Source organism: Pelodiscus sinensis, chromosome 7 (genome assembly GCF_049634645.1).
Source record: "Pelodiscus sinensis isolate JC-2024 chromosome 7, ASM4963464v1, whole genome shotgun sequence".
In the NCBI taxonomy this organism is placed as follows: Eukaryota; Metazoa; Chordata; order Testudines; family Trionychidae; genus Pelodiscus; species Pelodiscus sinensis.
Genome location: NC_134717.1, coordinates 27,800,259 through 27,815,037, shown reverse-complemented (window position 1 = coordinate 27,815,037; position 14,779 = coordinate 27,800,259). Strand labels below are relative to the sequence as shown.

General features: G+C 42.0%; 1 protein-coding gene across 2 annotated transcripts in view; it reads right to left on the bottom strand.

Moving 5' to 3' along the window:
* Positions 1-6,938: 6,938 nt before the first annotated feature.
* The window catches only part of RIF1 (replication timing regulatory factor 1), a 67,671-nt gene continuing 59,830 nt past the window's right edge, over positions 6,939-14,779 (bottom strand). The window contains exons 30-35 of one of the 2 annotated variants that reach the window (XM_075933398.1): positions 12,547-12,696; positions 11,725-11,802; positions 11,512-11,627; positions 9,663-9,816; positions 8,862-8,970; positions 6,939-8,393 (exon numbers count right to left, since the gene is read on the bottom strand). In XM_075933398.1, the coding sequence (XP_075789513.1) occupies positions 8,173-8,393; positions 8,862-8,970; positions 9,663-9,816; positions 11,512-11,627; positions 11,725-11,802; positions 12,547-12,696 (828 nt within the window). In that variant the 3' untranslated portion in view covers positions 6,939-8,172. The remainder of the gene's footprint in view (positions 8,394-8,861; positions 8,971-9,662; positions 9,817-11,511; positions 11,628-11,724; positions 11,803-12,546; positions 12,697-14,779) is intronic. The other variant, XM_075933399.1, reaches the window with a different exon arrangement.

The following is a 14,779-nucleotide window of genomic DNA, read 5'->3' as shown; positions in this document are numbered from 1 at the left end:
AAAGATCTTTCCTCTTCTCTCATTCGCAGCCCAACTCACTAATAATGGACACCACCAATAATCAATCCAGAATTCCACAATTTATATCCACACCTGTTGACAAAGAACATAAAAAGTTGGATCTGTTTGGCAGGAAAGTATGTTCCTCTGCCACACTACTGACTAGAATCACAAACTATTCAGCGCTGCTAGCGAATCATGACTTCAATAACTACTCTAAGCCAGTTGAGTTAATGGAACATCTCCCGGACTCCAAGAGACCTATCCTTAAGGCAGTCACTCATAAAGGCCACACTTTCGCCCACACAGCTCTTCAGTCCTCTCTTGATGTGGCAGATATGGCTGCTAGAGCGACAGCTATGGCAATCGTCATGCGATGGGCTTCGTGGCTTCAGGCAGCGGGAGTGTTGAAGGAACTGCAGTCCAAGGTGGAGGACCTCCCCTTTGACAAGGGGAGAAATTCTTTGCAGCCAAGATGGATGATGTCCTACATAGCAGCAAAGACTCCAGAACTACTTTAAGGACACTAGGCATGTCTACCCCACCATATCACAGGAAGCGCTACACACCTTATAAAAGAAACAAGGACAGCTATTTCAATTGTCCACAGCAGACTGAAACATGACTTCAGATGAAACAGCTTGCACCCCCAGCTCCTTGGGCTCCCAGGCTGCCAAGCAGCAGATTTGAGAATTTGATTGAGGGTCTGCCCAACCTCCCCAATCTCTCAGCCTGTGGATGAAAAGATGGCACAGACTTGTTGGCACTATGTCCTTTCCTCCATCACTGGGACTCTGTAACATTAGACCAGTGGGTGTGGCAGATCATTCTTACAGGATACACTATCCACTTCATTTCACTACCTCCCACCCCATCCCTCTTGGGCAAGAAATCGATTGTCTCCTCCATCTAGGAGCAATAGAGAGGATCTCAGATATGTTCAGAGGAAGAGGTTTCTACTCCAAATACTTCCTTTCTGAGGAATGCACAGGGGGTTGGAGACCAATTTTGTATCTACACAACCTGAACAAGTCTCTGAATGGTTCAAGATGGTCACATTGACTGCTATTATCCCAGCACTGGATGAGATGGATTGGTTCATAGCCCTCAACCTACAGGATGCTCATTTTCATGTGGCAATACATCCCTTCCACACACACTTCCTCAGATTCACTGTGGGCAAGGACCACTTCCAATACAAGATCCTCCCCTTTGGACTTTCTTCGGTCCCTCAGATCTTTTCAAGGATCCTGGTGGTGGTAGCTGCTTACCTCACATAGCAAGGTGTGATCATCTTCCTGTATCTGGATGACTGCCTGATAAAAGGACCACCCCATGTGGACACCGCCACTATGGTATTCAGGACCAGACACCGTTTTCAGCTTCTAGGCCTACTGATAAACGAACACAAGTCCACCCCACAGCATGTTCAAGACATAGAATTTATTGGGGCCTGCCTCAATTCCTTGTTGGCTCAAGCTTACCTTCCATGTCACCGTTTTGATGTGCTGGTATAAGTTTTTTTCACAAGCTCCTCAACTACCATACTTACCTGCCTCAGACTTATGGGCCACATGGCCACCACTACTTACGTTGTACAGCATGTGTGATTCCACTTTTGTGCCTTACAGCATTGGCTAACAACAGAATACAAGCTGTCCTGCCACCCACTCCACAAAGTAGTCACTGTCCCCAAAAGTGTTTTGCATTCTCTCAAATGGTGGACATCATCTGACAGTCTCCTAGCTGGGGTCCCCTTCCACCAGCCCGAGTCAGTGGTGCAGATCACCACGGATGCCTCCCTGCTAGGCTGGGGTGCCCACCTACACCATCACACCATCCAGGGCAGCTGGCTCCCCCACGAAACAGTACTACACATCATCTCTCTCAGTGGGCACTCAATAACAAGTAGGACGTCTTCCTGTCACCCTCCTATTTGTGGATCCATAGATGGCTGACCAGCCTGATTCTGGAGCCGTAGGTCTTATCACAGAAGGGGTAAGTGCCTGTTGCTATTGGAGGGACATGGGGCAGTTTTTGCTGCTCTTTCCTCTTTCTCTGCCTCTCCTCATCTGCACTGTAGCGGGACCTCTCAAATTATGCCACCCCCTCATGGATTACTGCTGTCCACTGGGGACAGTCCTGGGTAAGGTTCTTCCAAGTGTTGCCACAGATGCTACACTTTTTCATGCTTGCCTTCAGCATGTCCTTAAATCGCTTCCTCTGGCCCCCCAACGCTCCTCCATCCTTTGTTCAGCTTGGAAAACAGAATCTGTTTTGGGAGGAGCTGATCAGGCATCTGAACCATGTGACCAGTCCAGCGAAGTCATTGGTAGATGATAACTAATGCTGGTCATGTTCCATTCTTCCAGGATGCTAGTATTCGTGCTCCTATCCTCCCAAGAGCTATTTAGAATTCTCTTGAGGCAATGTTGATGATATTGTTCAAGTGCCTTCAGGTGATGCTTACATGTTGTGTAGGTTTCACATGTGTACAGCAGTGCTGGAACAATCACTGTGTGGTACACAAGGAGCTTTGTCTTGGCACTGATGTCCTGGTTCTCAAAGACCCTTTGTCTCAGGTGGGAAAAAACAGCTTGCACAGCTCAGGCGATGCTGGATTTCTGTGTCAATGTCGACTTTGACTTCCAACGTATGGGAAATGCTCCACGTTTTCCAGGAGTTCTCCATAGGACTTTAATAGATGGCACATGAGATTGTCCTGTCAGCAAGGGTTGATGAAGCACCTTGGTCTTTTTGATGTTCCAGGTGTGGCTGAGATTCTCATACGCATCAGTGAAGGTGCTTGAGATGGTCTAAAGAGCTAAGGGGAAAGAGCAGCGACCATATTAACCTCCTTGAACACAGGACAGTCAGGAACATCTGCAAGCACTTTACTACAATCATTACCAACTCAGTGGTGTGCGTAGTCACAGATGACATGACCTCCATGTTTTATATAAAAAGATAGGGGGGTGCATGGTCCCGGTCACTTTGTGTAGAGGCAGTACATCTCTGGAACTGGTGCATTTGCCACAGTCATTTTGAGGGCATCATACCTACCAGGCATGAACACCACCATGGCAGATGCTCTGAGTTACCATTTCTTTACTGAAGACAAAGGGGAGATACACCCAGTGGTCCTTGCCTCTATCTTTTGCAGGTGGGGCTACTCATCAATAGACCTCTGCGACTCACTTCAACACCAAATGCTTCTCCTCTTGAGCAGAGCTGGGTGAGGGATCAGCAGGCAATGCATTCCTAATCACCTGGAGAGAACCTCTGCATTATGCCTTCCCTCCAATTTTGTTGATCCTGAGAGTCTGCTGCAAAATTTGGTCTGGCTGGGCTGATTCTGATAGCACCTTCATGGTCGAGGCAGATTTGGTTTCCTTGCCTCCACAGCCTGTCTGTTCAACCACCAGTTCCTCTACCTCACTGCCATGACCTTGTTTTTCAAAATGGAGGCACACTACTGCACTCCCAGCCTCACACCCTGAATCTTCATGCCTGGCTCCTCTCTGATTCCATGACAATGAAACCCTCTGTTCAGAGCAGGTGAGGATGGCGCTTTTACACAGTAGACATCCGTCAACCAGAGCCACTTACCTGCAACAGTGGAGGAGATGCTACTCGTGGTGTCAGCAAAAACACGTTGATCCCCAGACTTTACCGATACAGTCCTTGATTATATACATCACACCTAAAACATGGGGGGGCTGTCCATCTCTTCCTGAAGGTACATTAAGCTGCAATAATAGCCTTTCGTGGGCAGGTTGAGGGGTCATCCGTCTTTGCTCACCTTATCAGGAGATTCCTAAAAGGGCTCACAAATTTGTACCATCCACACAGGGTACCTGCCGCCTCATGGAGCCTAGACCTGGTATTGGGCTGCCTTATAAGACCGCCTTTCAAACCTATAGTTACCTGCACTCTTCCATTCCTATTGATGAAGGTGTTGTTCCTAATTTCCATCACCTTTGCAAGGAGAGCTAGCAATATTGCACCACTGATGGGGGGGGGGGGCACCCTACACCATCTTCACGAAGGACAAAAAGTAATCTGTGCCCACACCACTCCTTCATGCCCAACTTCTGCACCTTCTTCTGTATCAAAGAATCGATCGTGTTACCCACTTTTTTCCTAAACCCCATACATCTCGTAGAGATGCTATGCTACATACCCTTGACATCAGGTGCTCATTGGCCATGTACATTGACAGAACCCAGCCCTTCCATAAAACTACATGCCGCTGTGTCTGTTGCAGAGCACTCACATGGGACACCAATCCAGCTCAGTGTTTTTCTAGATGGGTATCATCTTGCATAGTATGGTGTCACTATCTGCAGTAGGCCTTTATCAGTTGCACCAAGAGCATACTCTACTCATGATATGACAACATGAACAGCCTCGCTAAAGAACGTGCTCCTTAAAAACATCTACCAGGCAGTGTCCTGTTTGTCCGACCATACTTATGCTAGACGCTATGCAATTATGCCACAGTTTACTGACGAGAACGCTGATATAGCCATCGCTGTATCTACAGCTGCCAAACAGTGACTCTAAGCCCCACCATCCTGGTGGAGCACTGCTTTGTAGTCACCAACAGTAGAGCACCCCCCGGGACACTACTTGAAGAGAAAAAGGAAGTTACTCACCTGTGCAGTGATGACTGTTCTTTGAGATGTATGTCCCAGTGGGTGCTCCACTACCCCTTCCTTCCTCCCCCCTACTCGGAGTGTGCTTGACTCGGGCATACATGGGGCCTCGTGTGCATGAGGCGCTGAAGCTCTGCTCAGCAAAGCTCCGATTTGTAGCTCCGGGGATGACCCGTCACCAAGATGGCGCACACATCTCAAAAAACAGTCATCACTGCACAGATGAGTAATTTCCTTTTCCTAAGCTGAAAAATGTGCATCACATTAACATATTCCAGAGATAATTAAATTACTATGTACATTGAACCAAAGCTCAAAACTTGCTTGGTAATGATTCCATTTAATATCTGATATTTGCCTCATGAATAGGTAGAATTGTTAGAGATGCTGCTTACACATTATGATTTTGCGCAAATACTTTTAACGGAAAAGTATTTCCACTAGAAGTATTTTCACAAGAGAGCATCTATACTGGCATTTGCCTTTGTGCAAAAGCATCAGTGCCAGTGTAGACGCTCTTGTGTGCAAGAAAGCTCCGATGGCCATTTTAGCCATCGGGCTTTCTTGTGCAAGAAATTAACTTGTCTGTCTACACTGGCCCTCTTGTGCAAGAGGGCTTATCCCTGAGCAGGTGCGTCTGAGTCTTTGCACAAGAACCACTGATTTTGTACAGTACAATGTCAGTGTTCTTGCACAAATACTTGCGGCCAGTGTAGATAGGTGGCAAGATTTTGCACAAAAGTGGCCCCTTTTGTGCAAAATCTTGCCAGTCTAGATGCACCCCATCTGTAAAAAATTTTCTATTGTGTGGTTCTGCTTCCCCCACAGTTCTTGAAATCAGAAGTAACAAAGAACCGATTAGGGAATGTTGTAGAAAAGAGCAAGGGGGAAAAGGAAAAATGGTATCCTTCTCAATCTGTATTTTCGCTCAAAGGGCAAAATAATTTCCTGGCCACCACCTGCAGCATCTTCCTGCCGTTTGGTGCCTTTGCAGAAGCCAGGAAATCTAACCTGTGATGCATCATAAATGTGGTATTTAACTATTCTACAAATGTCTGGATATATTAAAAGGCATCAGAGATTACATAGCGTGCGCTCTGTTCCCTTCTGGGACTGGAATCTCCTATATCTTCTATACTCCCACTGTGCGTGCTCAGAGGAAGTGGAAGCACTGAGTCATTGCCATTTCAGATGGAAGAATATAATCGGACCCCTGCTCTCCTCATGGACTCTGTACATTAGAGGTACATTTTCAAAGCTCTTCAGACATTTAATGCATGTCACTTCTTGGGGGCATGTTGTAGCCTTAGACAGAACCCCTTTTTGGGAAGCATGAAAAAAGGACTTCACCTTTAGAATAAATGATTCTGGAATTCTGAGCTCCAGCTTGCCTTCTTGTTTGTCAGTAAGATTCCTGCATAAAAAGTGCCATGAGCTCTGACATTTGCCTGGCAGGCATCTTGAGTATCAGAACGCAAGTTTTCATTGACAAAAGATGATACTAACACTAGTGGTTCATAGGAGTGTTGTCAGGGCTCTTAGTAAAAATGGCAAATCCCACATTGGCTTATCAGACTACCTTAAGGAAGCTGTCTACCTGAGGATTCTCTGGTCCTAGATCCTGGAAGTGGTCTACCTGGGGATTCTTGCAAATGTCATGCTGCTAAGGACAGCCATCTGATGTGCAATGGCACTGGGTTGGGCCCTTCATCAAAGGCTAAAATAGATGGGATTCCTGGGTTTTTAAGATGTGCTGTGTTTCTGGCACAAGTTGAAAAACTTAGTCCAGAAGTACACTTTCAAGGCTGATACTCTTAAGAGAAACAAATGTTCTAATGATTTTAAGGACAGAGTAGACTATATTAGTGTTTCTCTTTGAGGGGTCAGCAATATGTCTTACCAAAGAGCCAAGCTACATCAAAATTTGTTGACCACTTGTTCCAAAGCCAGTATGAGAATGCCCATTTGCATGACAAAATATACAACTTATTGACAATGATTAATAGCATACAGACTATTTAATAAGACTTCTGCTGGGGGTGCAAGTAACAGGGGGTGAGAAATAGAAGTATGTGGTGCAGAGACGGGCACCCAGGCAGCAGTGGCTGGCCAAGGATCTGAGCTAGGATTGATGCAGTAGGAAGGGGGCCACCACCAGTCCCTTCCCCAGGCTCAGGGCTGGAGATTGGATGCTGTGGCCAAGATGGGGGTTGCCTAGCTTCATTTTAAATTAAGTAAAATGTTATGTCCAACACAAAAGGTTTCAGCATGGTCTTTATTTATGGCAGGGATGGGGAATTTTTTTTGGGTCAGAGGCCACGGACACCTCAGCCTCCAAAGAAAAGAAACAAACAACTCAAAAGGCCAATTAGAAGATAGGCAGTAGTTAGAACACTACTAGCAAATGCTACCTAGTGCAACCTGAGTCACTTTCAGGCAAGTTTCACAGCACCACACTTCTTGTCTAATGAAGTGAAGAATGAACAAAATGTTTATTTCCAAGAAATACTGCAATAACTATTATACTATTCATTGTTTTATTTGTACATACAGAAGTCCTAAAAACAGCTGCAGTAATGACATTTTGTACCTCTCCATTCTGGAAGCTTCAGTACAATATATATACAAATTGTCTTTCCAAAGTAAAACCCAAGATCTTTGAGAAGCAGCAGTGTAATCAAAATTAAAAATCATAAATTATAACCAACATCTGCAACCATAAGTTTATACATAATATACAAAACTGTGCCTGTGAAATCTGTGTAATATTTTTCCTGGGGGACATAACACTGCTGCACATAAAATTGTAAGGGAACATGAAAGGAGCCTGAGAATTCTGCAGCAAAACTTTGACCTCATAAGGCAATTCTATTATCAGTTTTAACTTTTGATAGCAATAAAAATGCATGCAAAAATAGACTTTAACCCGGGCATTTGACAACTGGGCCTTACAGAGATGTGAAAGATACTAGTGCAAGGAAAATTAGTCAAGCATAGAAAAATCTCAATATGAAATAGGGTTTAAACCAGGAGGAATTCCTCTTAAAATATCAGCAATTTAAAAGAAAATCATAGAAGCATTAGATAAAACTGAGCAACACTTCCTGGTTTCAATTATTTAGAGTTATGAGATATACAATCTTTTACATTTAATAAGGCTTCACAAGAATAAAAACACTTTACAATTGAAAAATATTTAACATACTATTTAGGTTAGGTTTCACAGTCTTTGCTACTGCATATCTTAACAAGTTTACTTTTTAAATTACTTGAAAGACTATGCACAGCTATACAACAAATACTTTTAACATGGTGGAAATGATCCCACAAATTAAAAAATTAAGCAATATACCATGATACATTGTCTTTCTCTGTGTTAAAAAAATTACTATTTGCATGAATGTTCTGTTTTTTTAATGGAATACTTCATATTGCCATTCAAAAATAAAATTGGTTTTCCAAAACTACTGTATATCAAAACATTCTGCTTGAAAAGTGTTTCAAGTACAAATGACTAAACAGAGCTTTCATGAGGTGGTGAGTTCCAACGGGATTGTAAATTTTTCATAATACAGTTTGTCATACTCCCAAGTTTCTCTTGCATTTCAAAAAGTTGGCTCCCTGAATAACTGTGGAGATCTTCAGAGGTTAGCTGAGCAGCAAGTGCATTGACCTGACACAAGAGATCTGTTGTGGGCTGTCCATCTGTGCTCAAAGCAACTGGTTCACTCAAATCTAAAAAAGAAACAAACCATAAAAAAAGATTCTCACACAGCTGTAAACACATCTTACTATTAATGAAAGTGAAATTCATTGGTAGGGAAATGCTCTGAGTTTCTTCTATGAAAAAATGGCCTTTTAAAGTTTTCAGATCACATTTATGGCAGCAACATAATTCAGCTGCTAAATATGAAAATATTCCACTGAGATGAATTTGTTAGTATGTTTATTATAAAAGTCAGAAATTCTATTCATGTTCTAACTAGTATCAATGGCATATAGCAAAGTATTTATAAGAGTGATCACCTCCCAAAAGCCAACAACTCAATTACACAGCAGTTTTAAAAAACTATCACCACACAAGTATAGTAACTGGTTCAACTAAATTTGTCACACTATTCTAAGAAAACTACAAGTTACATTATGACAAGGAGAGGTAAGCAATGACAAAATCCGAAGTCAAACAAGATAATGCACTATTACCTGTTGCAAGTCTTTCATCATCTGTTGGAAAAGGTTTCTCATCTATGACATTTTCTGGCTTCTCTTGATCTTCAAGGGCTGCAATTTCATCACATCCACGAGCCTTCATCTACAGAGTTAATTAGGAAAAAACATCAGAAAAAAAAAAAAAAAAGATTCCCGCCCTCCCCCGCCAAAAAGGAAGCAATCTAAAAATCACAGTGGGAAACACTTATCATATAATTAAAATTAATGAAATTACAATTACATTTTTTAAAACACAACTTCTGTTTAACATATTATTTGGGATCATTACTTTGATTAAAAAAGTGACCTGTGCAATATTGGCAGAATGTAAATTCTATACTAAGCTTTATGTGTTTGTACTGCATTTGAATAGTGCTTTGATGGACAAATGTTAAAAATTTATTTTCAGTAAATATTAAAGCATGTATAAGTCTAAGAACTCCCTAATTATTAGCATTACAAGTCACTTTTTAATCCAACCAATCACTGCCAGTGCTGTGCTCAGAAAGTAGTTATTTCAAAATCCTTTTCATCCTGTGAACTTTCAGAATTCTTATCAGAGCAAAAGAATATACTCTTCTAATAAAATGTTACCAGCACCAAACAGAAAAATGACTGACAATTTTAGACTAGCAATGTTGTTGCACTGTTACTCAGCTTGAAAACTTTAAACTTTTCAGGAATAAATGTGGTAACTGTTTTATATTTCTAAAAACTTAGATCTTCAGTAAAGCTAGCAAGCAATGCATGACTTCATGATACTGTATTTCATTATAGTACTTAAAATAACTTTACCTGTTGCTCATGATATCCTCTAAGAGCCTTTTTAACATTGGAAACTTTAGGAGAACGGATAGGAAGAGTTTTGATTTCAGCTGCTGTCAGAGTACTCAGGTCACCTACTGTCTTAATATTCTTTGCTCGAATGAGCTGTCCCAAACCTCTTGCCCTAGGAAAAGAAAGGGATTTTGTATATTTACTCATTCTAGGACAAGAAAGGGTGGTGTTGGTAGAATCATGTTCCTTTCGCAGACTGGAAAGAGGAAGAGAGGCAAGAAATTTGCTAGAACGCATCTCTTTGTATTCATATAGTCAAAGCAGAAAAAATATTCTTTGCGGTGTATTGACTTATCACACAATGAATGGCTTTTAAATGTAATTATGTAACATGGTTGGAAAAAAGGAGTAATTCAAAAGCAGGACGTTCTGAACAGATCCTGTGGTAACTCCAGAAAAGTCATCTTTCAGCATATGTTTTCAGATTCAAAACACAAATTACAGTAAAATCCATTGGTCCGGCATCCAATGCTCCAGCACTCCTGATGGTCCTGCAACATCAGGAATCCAGAAGTGCTCCGGCTGCCGGACAACTGGAGCTGCTCTGCGCCCAGCTTCCCCGATTCAGCCACTGCTGAAACTGACCAGCAGCTGAATCGGAAGCCGGGGGCAGAGCAGCTGGGGTGCTGCCACATTGGTCATGTAGCGCTGCCCCTCAGGGCTGCGGGACCAACCCAGCAGCACCCCAGCTGCTCTGCCCCAGGCGCCCCCAAGTCAGCCGCTGCTGAAACTGATCAGCGGCTGACTCCAGGAAGCCCAGGGCAGAGCAGCTGGGGTGCTGCTGGGTTGGTCCCGTAGCGCCCGCCCCTCGGCACTGCGGAACCAATCTGGCAGCACCCCAGCTGCTCTGTCCCAGGTGTCTCTGGATTCAGCCGCTGCTGAAACTGACCAGCAGCGGCTGAATCGGGGACATCTGGGGCAGAGCCGGAATATCGGAAGTGGGGGGCTATGAGGGGTCTGGGGTGGCATCCCCCCCAACCCCACCCCAGACTCCTCATAGCCCCTCCCTTCCGATAGTCTGGCATATCTGATAATCCAGCACCCTCTGGGTCCTAAAGGTGCTGGATTGTCGGAAGTTTACTGTAGTTAAGTAAAGCATTGGAAACACTCATCTAAGTTTTTCAAATCAAATCATGTTCATTTCTTGAAATGCTTTATTTTACTCACTACACAAAGCAGCATTTGCAAAGATGGTTGGTGCCTTTGACAGTTTTTGATAAAACATGAAAATGAGACAGATGGGCATTATCAAGCACATTAATATCAGCTCTGTGGAAAGAGATGGCACACTCATAATACAGCATATATAGCAAATGTTAAAAGAAAGGTCACAAATACTCCTGCAAAATCATAAGCTTTGTAATAAAATCTTGTTTAATGGAGACCATAGAATACATTTCTAGAACACTAAAATATATTAAATAAATATGATAGTAGTAGGTAGGCTGAAAAAAACGTTAATGCATCTTCCATATCTGATTACAGGAAAATAATGCAATGGTAAAAACACTAGCAGTTAAGCCACAATAGTGCCTTTACTGCTTCTTTCAGAGCAGGGGATACCACTGTGCATTCTTGAAAGGATTTGCCATCACCATTTTGTATTCCTAGGAAAAGAATAAGAGTTGGCACTTCTGCTCAATGCAAAAGACAACTAAACTTGATAGTGCAACTTCCTTTTACTTTTTTCTGGGAAGGGCCTCCAATGGATGCTAGATTTAAGAAATGATACAGCTGACCAGAAAAATATATAAGATTCATGAATGTGTATTAAGAAACTCAAGTTTTGAAAGGAATAACCACTTACCAAATGTTTGATGTAATCTGAGGTAAAATTATGTCAACTGGAGATTTACAGCCTACTAATGCAGGATACACACTTTCTGTAGGACATGGCAGTGATTCCTTGGCCATTTCAGTGATCTTAAATAGCACAGAAAAATTATTAATTTATTACATATCACACAACTGAATACAGGAGAAAATAGAGAAAAGATACGTGAACTGAAGCACTTCTTACTAAACACTTCTTTGAGCTCTTAAATTTAGGGTTACGAGATCCTGGGGACAGAAGTCCTTTGGTTGGAGTGGTAATATGCTGGATAGAAAAGAGGAAAAAAGATCTCAGGATTGTAGATATTAAAAATAGTCACAGGATTTTAGTAATCTTAAAGCGCCTCATTTCAGAGAAGGTGAAATAAGAATCAACAAGACTACAAAAGTATTTCTTTCAAGGGATGCAAATGCTTATTGGATAGTTGACAGGATAGTCAACTAATCACTTCCTCCTCCCCCGCTTGCTGCCTCTATCAGAGAGAGGCTGTGGGGGGGGGGGGGGGGGAATACAGAAGAAAAAGGTACTTCAAAGCGACAGCGTCGCAGGGAGCCCAGAGTCAGCTGATTCATGCAGCATTACTGCTTTGAATACCACCGGGAGCCCAGCATCAGGTTCCTCATGGCATTTCAAAGTGACAGCACTACATAGAGCCCGGGGTCACCTGAGGAGTCCCCAGCTGACCCCGGGCTTCAGCGCTTTCACCTTTGAAGTGTAGCAACAGCTCTAGGAATGCTGATACACTTCAAAGGCAGTGGCCATGCAAAAATGCATCAACTATTCAATTACCCGATACTTAACACCCTTATTTCTTTCATTTACTAATTCTAAAGCCTGTTTTATATATTGGGCATTCTTGGAACTGCTTACCCTTAAATACAAGTTTATACTGGAATACACTAGCTCTGCTAGGAAAGGCATAAGTTAATGATATAAAGGTTATGATATACAAATTGCACTAATACTTAGAAAGCATTATTCTGCAAAGTTACAAGAAACACAATTTACCTTGGTTTGTGTATTTGATGAAGTTTTAAGACTTCGCAAAGACGGTGAACTATTTGAAGAAGAATGAGACCTAACAACAGGACTTCTCCTGTCGATGTCATCTGCCAATCCTTCTTGGTAAATGGGATTTGCAAAAGAGACCCGACGAATCTGTTTTTAAAAGATGCACATGATTTTACAACTAAATTAATAGAATTTATACTGTTACAACTATATTATCAAATGAATTTTATATCGGATAAATCTGAAGTCTGAGATTTCAAATTGTTGCATTCAGTAGGTATCCTGATTCACACAGCTATGTTTCACTAAAGAACGTTTAATACTCTAATAGGTTGTGGGGTTTACTGCTACAGGAAAAGTTACAAACTTTGCAAAAAATTCCCCAAGCAATACATTAGTGAGGTGTTGACTGTGCAGTGATTTTGCAAGAGAAGTTATTTTCTTTAGTAGTACTGAAGCTACACTGCATTACAACTTGATTGCTGCTACTATGCAAAGTAGGAGAGTGGCATAAAAACTGCACAAACAAGAGAACCAAAAAAAAAGGGAAAAAGCATAACATGCGTGCCTCAAAGGACCGAGTGGGAAAGAAAGACTAGCAATATGATGAAACGAGAACATACATTAATAATCCACATTTTCATCATCTAGTGTATTTACTGATTTTACTAGTTAATTTAAACAGATTGATATAGGAGCGTGAAGGGGAGGTGCGGGTAAACAATATATACACTACAGATTGAGCCTCTCTAGTCTGGCACTCCCAGGACCTGACTGGTGACAAACCAGAGAATTTGCTGGACCACAGAAGGTCAATGTTATTTAGCAGCACTACCAAAACTTCCACTGCTTACTAGGCTCTTAGAAGACATTTAGGGGGTAAATTAGAGCTAAATATCAGAGGAGCAGCCGTGTTAGTCTGAATCTGCAAAAGCAGCGAGGAGTCCTGTTGATCCACCTCATCATCTTTAGCCTGATTCTGGCCTGCATATTTATACTTACCTCTGGAAATTTCCACTACATGCATCTGACGAAGTGGGTCTTTGCCCATGAAAGCTTATGTTCCAACACTTTGGTTAGTCTATAAGGTGCCACAGGACTCCTCGCCGCTAGAGCTAAATAACAGCACAGAACACTGAGTGCTGGGACTGGTGGCTGTAAAGAAACGTAATGGGACTGCAGGAAACGTGGCCACACCCATGGTAAGTGGACAGCCAACTAAGATTATGCCAGACCATCCACATTGCCGGACTAAGAGATTTAACTTGTACATACTTCAGTGAATCTTTGCCAAATAGACATTTACCCTGATTATGTTCTCAATTAGTGACTTTTTCCAGGCTATTGGAAAAACTCGATCATTGAATTTCATATTAATATGCTGGATATAGGAGTAGTATCATTAGTTATTCTGAAACTTTGAAACAGTTGATTCTGGGAAAAACACGAAAGTCTCTCCCATTAAGGGTGAGGATAACCAGGTGAATGGTTAACTGATCACATCCCTAGTGAGGACCCCATTGTTGGAAGCTCTGTATAAAGAAAACAAGTCTCTTCCCCCAGAGCATTATTTCATAGAAAATCATTAATACTTAGCATAACCGATGTTAAACACAGAGAAAAAAGTTGGGCTTGTCTCCCCATTTCTACTCTGTTTGGTAATGATTTCAGAAGGACTATAATGATTGCTTATGTTTAATGGAAAGTTAGGCCCTGTCTAGTCCAGAAGACTATGATAATGTCAGGAGGAAATGATATCAGAAGAGCCAAGAATGAAAGCTGAGCTACTGGCAAGGGCAGAGGTTTTCGGTCAGACAATAAAACAAGTACAGTTTTATTTAGCATCTATTTAACATCACTGACCACTACTTTGGAGGAGAACAGATGCTTTTATTAATGATTCAATGCCCCCCTTCAATTAAGGATGAAGTTAAGTGTGCATCTTGATCATCCTGCCCCTCCAAACATATCCCCCAGCAAAGTCAAAGATGAGTTGTGGACAATTGATACTTCCAAGGTAAACACATGCAGAAAGACCCTGGTTAAGATAAAACTTATCAGCACTTACAGCTGAGAAAAAATGGCACAGCCTAGTTTTTTAAAAAGTATTTGCAGGTGACCATCACTTCTATAAGATCACCTGGTAATGGCATATATGACATCCAGTATATGCAGTGCACTCTCTACATAGAAGTATTCAGTGCTGATAAAGACTGAATTACACAACAAT